Source organism: Aulostomus chinensis, chromosome 1, assembly GCF_037954235.1.
Source record: "Aulostomus chinensis isolate RoL2024-O1b breed Wild chromosome 1, RoL_Achi_v1.0, whole genome shotgun sequence".
NCBI classification, from domain to species: Eukaryota; Metazoa; Chordata; class Actinopteri; order Syngnathiformes; family Aulostomidae; genus Aulostomus; species Aulostomus chinensis.
In genome coordinates this window covers 44,651,172-44,662,613 of record NC_141320.1, presented here as the reverse complement: position 1 = coordinate 44,662,613, position 11,442 = coordinate 44,651,172, and the positions used below count along the sequence as shown (strand labels likewise).

The window sequence follows — 11,442 nt, the reverse complement described above, 5'->3', positions numbered from 1 at the left end:
AGGACAGGGTAAAAAAAAAAAACTTGTCTGATTGATTTCTACTATTTTTGGTCTCTTTTGATGACGTGTGCTACAATGTGATGTCACAGCGGCCATATTGGATGAGCTGGAGTCTCTCAGGAAAGTTGTTTTCTTTTTTCTTTCCAAGTCCATTCATAATGAACCAAAGAAAACATTGCTAATAAACCAGCAGAAGACGATGAGGAAGTTCAAAAGTCTCTGAACTTCAAGTCAGAGGATCGACGTCAGGTTGCCAGCAACAGAGGGACCAACTAGATTAGACTGATGAAGAGCAGCACCTGAAGGCTGCCATCAAAGAAGAAGACCAGAGAAGAGAAGAGACTGAAAAGAGAGGGGAAGATTTGGAGCAACAAACAAGGACGAGGACTTGGTGATGTCTGGACCTGAGACCAGCCACCGCACCTCTGCTGCCTCACAGCTGCTGACCAGCAGGGTGAGGACGCACCCAGAGGTGAACTGCAGTCACTTGAGCAGTGAGTCAGGGAGTTCTTCAACAACAGAGAGGTTCCTATGAACAGGGACCAGATCGCTGCTCGTCCACCAAACCAGAGACACAACAACAGGCTCAGCATCATCGCTCCATTTGTGAGCAGAAAACATGAAGCTGAGGAGCAAAGAGTCCAGGTGTCCATGCAGAAGAGCCTCTCACAAAGACAAACTGACTCTGAGACAGAATCCTGACAAAGAGGAAGAGAATTCAGGACTGGTGGAGAGGAGCTGGAGAGTCCTGATCAGACTGAACGCTCACCTGAGCAGGTAAAAGTGACAGTGGTCAGAGACCTGGAAGATCTTGATCAACATTCATGACAATGTTGAATGTTGAGGAGGAGAGGAGGAGGGGTGAGGAGATGTCCCACTGTCAATGGAGTTGTGCTGTGAAATATCAGCAACCTCAGTTTGGGAGAGATAAATCTGGGAAAACTGGAAGAAAATGAGTGAATCCACACTTTGGAAGTCTTCTGCTGTCAAGATCCAACAATTTAGGAGTTAGAAAATGCCACTGATCAGAGATCCACTTCCACCAGAACATCAGCTTGAACTGTGACTGTTATTCTGAAGAGGAGTTCAGTTCTGGAGTCAAATGGAGCAGTTTTCAGTCCTTCACTTCACCAGCAGGAGGCTCTGCAGCAACTTCTCCTCAATCAAAGAGAGCGTCATCAGTTTCAGCAGAGATTTAGTGAGCAGCAACTTTGGAGCCTTGGCTGAATGATAATGAGCTGCAGCATGGAGGAGAGGCTCTGAAAGGTTTAGTCCAACCAGGGTCAGAGAGAGAGGGGGCTGTTGCTCTTCAATGCCAGGTTCTTGATCAGATCACCATGGTTACTGAGAAGCTGATGGATGTGTGACCTCTGAAATTGAGGCTGACAGATGCAGAACCATATTAGTTAGTTGTGTTTCTAGAGCGCCGGGTCACGCGTCGATCAGTTTCATCCACTTCCAGGATGACGTGAAGAGCATCAGGATAAAGTGAGAGTTTGGTTTGTTGGATTTGGTGAAATCTGTTGATCATTCAAAACTGCAGAATTTGTTCCTTCATGTTGAGTGGAGTTTCTATCCAGTCGTTGTAGAACCTAAGAGAACCTGAGAGAACAGAGCAGCACTGATGGACAATCTTTCTATCAATGTGATTGATGGACAGAGGAAAGTCAACTGTTAGTGGCTGGTGGGAGCCACCATTTGCCTGTTTACAGTGGCAGAGATGAAGAAGAACTTCAAACTCAGAACAAACAGGCAGAGGAAGAGTTTGGAGGGAACAAATCACCAGAGGCAATGAAGGCTCAGAGCAGAACCTGAGAGTCCTGATTGACAGGAAGTTTCTGGAGAGGACAGCAGGGAATCCTAGGATGAGGTTTGACAGCCATTTTGGACTCTTTTTGACCGACGTTGTCTGTTGAAGGAGTTGAGACAAGTTCCTAAAGAGGAGGGAACCAAGGTGAACAAAGGGTTTGGAGAAAGACTTTAAGAAGAAAAATAGGCTCTGGAGGGAATTTATCAAGCATCCACCAGAGGAAAAGGAGGAGAAGAACAAAGTAAAACCAGAAGAACATCTGATGAGATCGAAGCGAAGTAAAATCTGGTCAACTGGATGTAGGTTTATCTTGAAGACGTTTCACCTCTCATCCAAGAGGCTTCTTCAGTTCTAGTGAAGAGTGTGGAATTTCCAGCTTATAAACCTATGTGGGAGTGGTCAGTGCTATTGTGGTGGAAACGACCCTCCCGAGACTCACCTGGCCTCCCCAAACGACAGTCGTTGTGAGGTGTCAGGGAGTTTCAGGGGTGGTCGTTAGGGAGTTTCACCGACCACTCAGATGCTAATGGACTGTGCTGGCAGCAGCCGTTCCACATGGGTCTTTCAGCTGAGCTCTTTGGGGAAGCTTTGAAAGGACTTGGTTGTAAATAGGTGAAAGGAAATGTCGCAGTCCACCTCCTCTGCAGGCAGATCCGTGCAGACCTCACTGTACGGATCTCTACATAGGGGAAACCAAACAGCCCCTCAACAAGCGCATGGCCCAACATAGAAGAGCCAACTCTGGAGGACAGGACTCAGCGGTTTTCCTCCACCTCAAGGAGGAAAGCCACTCCTTCCAGGACGACCATGTCCAAATCCTCGACAGAGAGGACAGATGGTTTGAAAGAGGAGTTAAAGAAGCCATCCACGTCAAGATAGAGAAACCATCTTTGAACAGAGGAGGTGGACTGCGACATTTCCTTTCACCTATTTACAACCAAGTCCTTTCAAACCTTCCCCAAAGAGCTCAGCTGAAAGACCCATGTGGAACGACTGCTGCCAGCACAGCCCATTAGCATCTGAGTGGTCGGTGAAACTCCCTAACGACCACCCCTGAAACTCCCTGACACTGCACCACGACTGTCGTTTGGGGAGGCCAGGTGAGTCTCGGGAGGGTCGTTTCCACCACAATAGCACTGACCACTCCCACATAGGTTTATAAGCTGGAGTTTCCACACTCTTCACTAGAACTGAAGAAGCCTCTCGGATGAGAGGTGAAACGTCTTCAAGATAAACTTACTTCCAGTTGACCAGATTTTACTTCGCTTCGATCTACGATGACCTGGATGAATGAGAACCTACACAGACATCTGATGAGATCAGAACAAAAAGACTCTTCTGATCAGTTGTTGGAGAAACAGAACATGGACATCATGATTGAACTTCAGCCCTCATGAATGCCTTCCCTTCATGTGGAGGAGAGCTTGTTAAACTAGAAGAAATATCTAGTAGTCCAGCTCAGGATGTTCTGCTCTCATCATTCTGACCAAACTCTTTGGACGGGACATCGGCCAAATGTCCTCCCTGTTCCACCACATTCTGGTCTCTGTTCTTTCCTGTTCTATCCTGCTCCAACTTCCTACAGAGACTCAGACCATGAGAGGGTGGAGGATGAGAACCAGAGGTGTTCCTCACATATGAAGTTCAACTGGTAAAAGTCTCATCACACATCCAGGACTTCATCCACCTACCGAGCTGCAGTTGAAGCTTTGACCACTGGCAGCAGCCTCAGAAGAGCCTCCTCTGAAGCTGAATATTTGCTCAGGTCAAACACGTCCAGATCTTCTGAGGACAGTAAGATGAAGACCAGAGCCGACCACTGAGCTGGAGACAGTTTAGCTGAGGACAGACGTCCTGATCCCAGCAGACGCTGGATCTCCTCCACCAGAGAATCATCGTTCAGTTCATTCAGACAGTGGATCAGGTTGATGCTTCTCTCTGGAGACAGATCCTCATTCATCTTCGTCTTGATGAACTCAACTATTTCCTGTTTGGTCTCTGAGCTTCTTTCTGTCTGTGACACCAAACCTTGCAGGAGAGTCTGATTGGTCTGCAGTGAGAGACCCAGGAGGAAGCGGAGGAACAAGTCCAGGTGTCCATTGGGACTCTTCAAGGCCTGGTCCACAGCTCTCTGGTGCAGGTGTTTTAGTTCAGGTTCACCTCTGAAGACTCGTGACCTCCGGGATGTTTGTTTCTCTGTCAGCAGATTGACTCCAGAGTTGATGAAGGTCAGATGGACATGAAGAGCAGCCAGAAACTCCTGAACACTCAGATGAACGAAGCAGAACACCCGGTCCTGGTACAGTCCTCTCTCCTCTCTGAAGATCTGAGTGAACACTCCTGAGTACACAGAGGCTGCTCTGATGTCGATGCCACACTCTGTCAGGTCACATTCATAGAAGATCAGGTTGCCTCTCTGCAGCTGATCAAAAGCCAGTTTTCCCAGAGCCTTCATCATCCTCCTGCTCTCTGGAGTCCAGTGTGGATCCGTCTCAGCTCCTCCATCATACTTGACCTTCTTGACTTTGGCCTGAACCACCAGGAAGTGAATGTACATCTCAGTCAGGGTCTTTGGCAATTCTCCTCTCTCTCTGGTGATCAACAGGTCCTCCAGGACGGTCGCAGTGATCCAGCAGAAGACGGGGATGTGACACATGATGTGGAGGCTTCGGGACCTCTTGATGTGGGAGACCATGGTCTCGGCCTGTTCCTCATCTCTGAATCTCTTCCTGAAGTACTCCTCCTTCTGGGGGTCAGTGAACCCTCTCACCTCCGTCACCATGTCAACACACTCAGCAGGGATCTGATTGGCTGCTGCAGGTCGTGTGGTCATCAAGAGGTGAGCGGAGGGAAGCAGTGTCCCTCTGATGAGGTTTGTCAGCAGCTCGTCCACTGAGGTGGACTCTGTAGCATCGGTCACGGTCCGGTTGTTGTGGAAGTCCAGAGGGAGTCGACACTCGTCCAGACCGTCAAAGATCAACGCAACCTGGAACTCTTCCAACCTGCTGATTCCTGCTTCTTTGATTTCAGAGAAGAAGAGATGAACAAGTTCCACCAAGCTGAAGTTCCTCTGCTTCAGCACATTCAGCTCTCTGAAGGTGAACGGGAACATGAAGTCTATGTGCTGGTTGGTTCTGCCTTCAGCCCAGTCCAGTGTCAACTTGTGTGTTAGGACCGTCTTCCCGATGCCAGCCACTCCCTTTGTCAGCACGGTCCTGACTGCTGTCTCTCTTCCAGCTGAGGCTCTAAAGAGGTCTTCTAGTCTGATGGTTGTGTCTCGTGCGGCTGGTTTCCTGGATGCTGCCTCAATCTGTCTGACCTCGTGTTCCTCATTGACCTCTGCAGCCCCTCCCTCGGTGATGTGGAGCTCTGTGTAGATCTGATTCAGAAGGCTTGGGTTTCCTGCTTTAGCGACCCCCTCAAATACACACTCAAACTTCTTCTGCAGGTTGGACTTCAGTTGACTTTGGCAGGCTGCAGAAGTTCCTGAATGAACAAAGAACAAATGGAGTCAAGGGTGAACACTGGGACTCGTCCTGGTCCTGATATATCTGGGTGCTGCAGGAAGGAAGCTGGAACTGGTTTGACGAGGGCTTGAATGTGAGGAACCTTCATTTGGATCAAAACATGATGCACTCCAGCTTTAAAGCTGTTCAAATCATCTTACTGCTGAGCAGACGGTCAGCCAGCTGCTCCTGATTCATTCTCTTGAGGAAGTCCAGTGTGATCTTCATGAACGCCTCTCTGCTCCTCCTCTGCTCCTCCTCATCATCCAACCACTCCTCTGGTTCATCTGGACTCAGAACCCTCCGGAATCTCTTCAGCTCCTTCTTCACAAAGTCAACAATCTTCTCCTCCAGCAGCTGGAACAGAATAAATGTCAGAGTGAAACGAGTGGAGGCAAAAACAGGTCATGTGACTGAAAACCTGCTGGTCTCCAGTGAGTGACTGAACCCTCACAGACCATAAAGATGGAGTCCAGGTGTGCTGGGTGTTGCTGGATGGATTCACCACCGAGACCATCTGAGTTCTGCTGATCAAGTCTGTGGAGACAAGATGAAGTCAAAGAACCAATAGTAAAGGAACACCAGGGACCTTCATGGTAGCAGGGACCTGGACCCAGCAGAGATGGGGGGGTCTGTGGCTGGTCCCAGACCTGCCCATAGCCCCCTGCTCTTGAGTGGAAGAGATCGTATCAGAACAGACAGTTTACATTCTCACCTGGGATCAGACTCCAGTCCACCTTTGAACTTGAGAGGAAGACCCATAGACCAATCACTCTTCATGGACACACAGCTGGGTTCGGGGGGGTCTGGTGTCCTCTGAGAGAACCTGATGGAAACAACACTGATCAATGCTGACGATCAGGAAAAATCATCCAGGAAAACAGGAAAATGTTGAAGGTCAAACGTTTTAATGATGACGATAAAAAAAATGCCTGAGAAAAATGAGTTTCAGTCCTCAGAGCTCACCTCTGACCAGAAGACTGTTGACCATCTTTGAAAGAAATCGGCTGATCCATACAGGCGTTGCTTCTGAAGGACACACACCTGGGTCCAGGTCCAGCTCCAGGTCCAGCTCCAGCTCCAGCTCCAGGACCAGTAGAGTCCAGCCTGGTTTTCTGGGGAGGGGCTCCCTCCTCTAGGTCCTCACTCTGATTCATATCAGAGTTCAAACCTTCACACAAACACAACAACACCTTCATTTATCAACAAGCTTCACATCTCAGGACCCAAACTTGTGACTCCTCCAAGTTCAAATCCTTCTCCTCTTCAGAAACATGGTGGAGAGACATTCATTCTTCTCTGTCTGGAGGACGGAAGTCATCTGATAGCAGCAAGAAGACCTGAACCTTTGGACTCCAGGAGGACAGTTGAACTTTGTCTGGTTGAGCTGCTCTGAACTGAAAGAGCTGCTATCAGATCCAACATCAAAGTCTGACAAATGAACGTGTGACATGCCCAAAAATAGTGCGACCATTTTTGTGTTGAGATATTCCATCGTCGTCTGCCGCTTATTCCTTACTAGTCAGGGTCGCGGGGTGGGAGGGTGGAGCCTATCCCAGCATCTACAGGTGAGAGGCGGGGTTCACCCTGGACAGGTCGCCAGTCCATCGCAGGACCAACATACAGAGACAAACAACCATTCTCACTCACAGTCACACCTACAGTCAATTTAGAGTATCAATCAGCCTCGTCCCCTCTTGATGTCTTTGGACTGTGGAGGAAGCTGGAGTACCAGAGAGAACCTGTGACAGTCTAGACCCCACTGTCACTGTTTGTCCCTAACCCACCTCAATAAGTGCACAATTGTTTGGTGGGATAACATGGACAAACCCGGAAACAACCAGCAACATTAAAGGACATTTATTCACAAAACCATGCATCAAACAAATTACAACCTTCTCCCTCACCAGGGCTCTGAACTGGATCCTAAAAGAGTCAGGGTGGGGCTGGAGCCTTTAAGTAGGCGTCGAAGGCTACGCCCAAATTGGGGCGAACCATTCCCTGTCCGGAGACAGGGGAACTCGAACAGTACATGGACATGTGAATGGGTTTGGTCAATGAAGGACACTGGACATTTGTTTATTGCAAAGTAGCAGATATATATGGTCACTGAAGGACATGGTGTTTCTTTGCTGTATGTTAAGGTACACAGAACAATTTGGGAAAACAATACAACTCCCCTTAACTGGTCTTTGGTCTGTCTGGTGGGAGGGGCCATGAGAGTATATAAGGGGTGAGAGTGGGCTTACAAGGCAGTCTGCTGTTAACTCTGCTGGGGTGAGGTGCTCATTGCTGAGGTCCAGAGGTGAATATTGTTTCTTAAAAGTTCTATTGTTTCCAAGTTATGATGTTCTTTCTATTGATTAAGCTAAGAGTAAACCATGGTTGATATGCGCATTGACTTATTCTTGTTGAAAGTATTGACTGCTAAAACATAGAATATGCATATTTGATTTATTCTTGTTGAAAGTATTGTGACTGCTAAAACACAGAATATGCATATTTGATTTATTCTTGAAAGTATACTGCTAAAACATGGAATGTATGCATTTGATCATTGTTAAATATTTTGATTTGTATCTGAGTTATTATGCTTTGGTTTTGAGCTTGTTATTTAGTTTTGATTATTTTTATTACAGACCTCTGGTCCCTTCTGTATATAGCTGCTTTATTACATTTGTGTATCACAACTGGGGACATAAATATTGTTACAACTTATGCAACTCTGTCGTGTTTTGCCATCAATGGTTTAATGTCTGGGTCTCACACTACCCATAACCGTGTCCGGGGTGTGACATTTGGTGGCAGTGGTGGGATCCAGACATTAAACCACTGATGGCAAAACACGACAGAGTTGCATAAGTTGTAACAATATTTATTTCCCCAGTTGTGATACACAAATGTAATAAAGCAGCTATATACAGAAGGGACCAGACAGGAACAGGGAGAACATGGAGACTCCACACAGAAAGATCCTGTGCTGGAGCCAGGACTCGAACCCGGAACCTTCTTGCTGTGAGGCCACAGTGCTGACCACTGCACCACCGTGCAGCCTGTTCAGATATTCATTTAATTAAAAAAAAAATTTCTTTGTTGCCAGGGTTTAATACCACCTTAATAGAATTGAACGACATCGCTGTCATGTTAAATTTTATGTCAGTTTCGACATTGAAACATGGTGAAAATGTGCCGCATCAGGGTGGAACCTTCGTCACAGGAGCAGGTGCGCCTGGGTGGTATGCCTCAGACACGATCTGGACCATGGACACAATAAAGAGTAGACACCGCTCGGACTGCTGCGCAGCGAGAAATACGGCCGCCATCTTGGTCCGGTCAAGCTCCCATACGCTCCAGTCATTCGTATGGTGATTCAGCGATGCCGGAGCACTGTGCGCCGTATTCCTGTGCCAGTGTGCGGACGGTAGCGAGCAGGGCTCAAGGGTTAACTTTTCACAAGTAGGATTAAACGTTTCCTCAACATTCTACCTGATGGTAGAGTCACTTGAAGACAGCTGACTTATTCACAATTATAGCAACTTTGGTGTTAGCAACAGATTAGCATTCGATTGGAAAACTTTGTTTGGGAGAGAAGAAACTTGAAGGAATAAAATAGAAAGTAGGAAAGTGAACTCTTTTTTTAAAGATTTTTTTGTATCTATCCATCTTATCCATCCATCCCTGTCTTTCTGTCTTGCCTCCAGCAGATCTGAGACTCCTCAGGATGACCCGGCAGCCACAAAAATACTACTTTAAGCATTACAGTACGTGTTTGCTCAGTTTATGGTACTATTTATAGTATACTATTAATACTAATAGTATTCATTGTACTCTGACTACAAATTGAATATTATCTCATATGTTCTTGGGGGTCTGCACGGTGGTGCAGTGGTCAGCACTGTGGCCTCACAGCAAGAAGGTTCCAGGTTGGAGTCCCGGCTCCAGCATAGGATCTTTCTGTGTGAGTCTCCATGTTCTCCCTGTTCCTGTGTGGGTTCTCTCTGGTACTCCAGCTTCCTCCCACAGTCCAAAGACATCAAGAGGGGACGAGGCTGATTGATACTCTAAATTGACCGTAGGTGTGAGTGTGAATGGTTGTTCGTCTCTGTATGTTGGCCCTGTGATGGACTGGTGACCTGTCCAGGGTGAACACCGCCTCTTGCCCATAGGTGATGGGATAGGCTCCAGCCCCCCGCGACCATTAATGTGTAGGAATAAGCAGCAGATGATGATGGATGGATGTTCTTAGGTTTAACTTGAAATTGTGCAATTTTTGGATATGTAGGCTCTATATTTGTGGGTATTTCTTCAATTTTCCAATTATTAAAGTAGACAGTCTGCTTCTATATGACATTATTAGTGTGTGTATACAGATCTATAAAATTAAACAAAATCAAATATAATCAAATATATATTAAATTAGCCAATTAAAATGGCCAGTTTTTAATAATCACTGAGACGTAGCAGGAACCAGCTCTAACCTAGTTATCCTTGATTAATTATGTTACTATGGCATCTACAGCCACTGCCGGCATCTTCTAAAATATTATTTGATTCATTATGAGTGTTTGAAAACGCCAAAAAGTTATGGCCTCCATCATGAATCTTTGAATGACTTTTGTAGAGGAAAAAATAGCGTAGTATTGAGCGAACTATGATTCATTTAATGCGCTGAGACTTCATTGCGCCGGTTAAACAGCGGTGCAGAGTGAGGCGGGCGACCGGACCAAGTTGGCGGCGGCATTTCTCGACAGCGCCCATTCGTGGTAGCGGCGGATGCGGGATCTACTCTTTACTATGTCCATGATCTGGACGATGAACGGGCTGCTGTGTCTTCATTGTTGCTGTGTTTCACAGAACAGTTTGTGACTCTGGTCCCAACCTGGGACCAGAGTCACAAACGTATCACCATGACAACCTGACTATCAGACTGTTGGTGTCATCACCTTCTGATGGAGAACAGAATCTCCATGAAGCAGCGAGTGCAGGTGAAGGAACCAGCAGCTCTGACTTTGGAAAGATCTCAGTCCAACATTCCTACTCGGAATGTTGATCCAAGCATCAGGAAACTCTGATGGTTCGGATCAGATTCCAGGTTTGAGTCTCAGCTTCACTCCTCCAACAGCTCAGAATCATAAACTCAGGCTTTTCTAGCAGCTGCTCCGCCTCCAGGACCTCAAACAGCAACACTGAATGATGCTGTGGTCAGGACCCTCTTTCATGTCTGGATGAGACACAGCGGCTGTCCCTCAACTCCAGTGTGAAGTCTGGCATGTTAAGATCCGGTTGGACCCGTTCATACTCTCCCTGCATTCTTCCCTGATGACGCAACATGAGAAACCAAGCGCTGCTGGTTTGCTGTGAACGTTCCCACTGACGCTCGTTGTGAACCAGCTAGAATCCCACCTTCACACCTCCTGATGGAGACGGTTCAGCTGGACACTCAAGCAGGGAGCCAACTCAGTCAGAGGGATCCTGTTGGTCTGGGGGGTTCTCACCTGCTGAACTCAACCTGCACACTCGTTCAATGGTTCTTTTCTTCCCTCCTTCTTCCCCCTCCTTTAATTCAGTTAGCGGTTCAAGACAAACAGGTGACCGACATGGACAGACATGTCCATTAATCATGGCCTTCATACCTGGATCAGAGAGACGCTGCTCCTTCTCCCTCCTCAGGCCAGGTGTTTATGTGCATTTGATCTGGCGTCGCTTCCTCATAACAAGTCAACGAGAACAACCTGAAAACCAGTCAGGCCACAGGCAGAAACCAGTTACATGCAGTTGTCCCATCTCTCCACTAGATGGTGCTGCCTGCCTCTATGATGGCTCCAGATCAGATGGATCCCAGCAGCAGCAGTTGAGTTCCTGTCCCTGCTTCAACACTTCCAGACCTTCATGAGGTCACATCGAGTTCTTCCAGGATTCCCTGAGAGACGTCTTTGAACAGCTGCAGCTTGTCTCTGTCCAGGGTCTCATCATCTCCCAGTTTTCCTCCTGCTCCCCCATTCAGACCTGAACTGCCATCAATATTATTCATGTTGTTATCTGACTGAAGTCTTTACACATTAGAGGTGCCACCCTTGGGCCATGCTGGGGTCGTCCCTTTGGTTCGCTTCTCCCACTTTTCAGAAA

At 47.3% G+C, this 11,442-nt stretch overlaps 1 protein-coding gene across 1 annotated transcript in view; it reads right to left on the bottom strand.

Moving 5' to 3' along the window:
* The window catches only part of LOC147271819 (protein NLRC3-like), a 16,320-nt gene extending 5,256 nt beyond the window's left edge, over positions 1-11,064 (bottom strand). Inside the window, exons 1-6 of the mRNA XM_086202776.1 lie at positions 10,950-11,064; positions 6,283-6,487; positions 6,032-6,142; positions 5,775-5,853; positions 5,478-5,673; positions 3,502-5,296 (exon numbers count right to left, since the gene is read on the bottom strand). Coding sequence (XP_086058902.1) covers positions 3,502-5,296; positions 5,478-5,673; positions 5,775-5,853; positions 6,032-6,142; positions 6,283-6,473 — 2,372 coding nt within the window. The 5' untranslated portion in view covers positions 6,474-6,487; positions 10,950-11,064. The remainder of the gene's footprint in view (positions 1-3,501; positions 5,297-5,477; positions 5,674-5,774; positions 5,854-6,031; positions 6,143-6,282; positions 6,488-10,949) is intronic.
* Between the last annotated feature and the right edge of the window lie 378 nt (positions 11,065-11,442).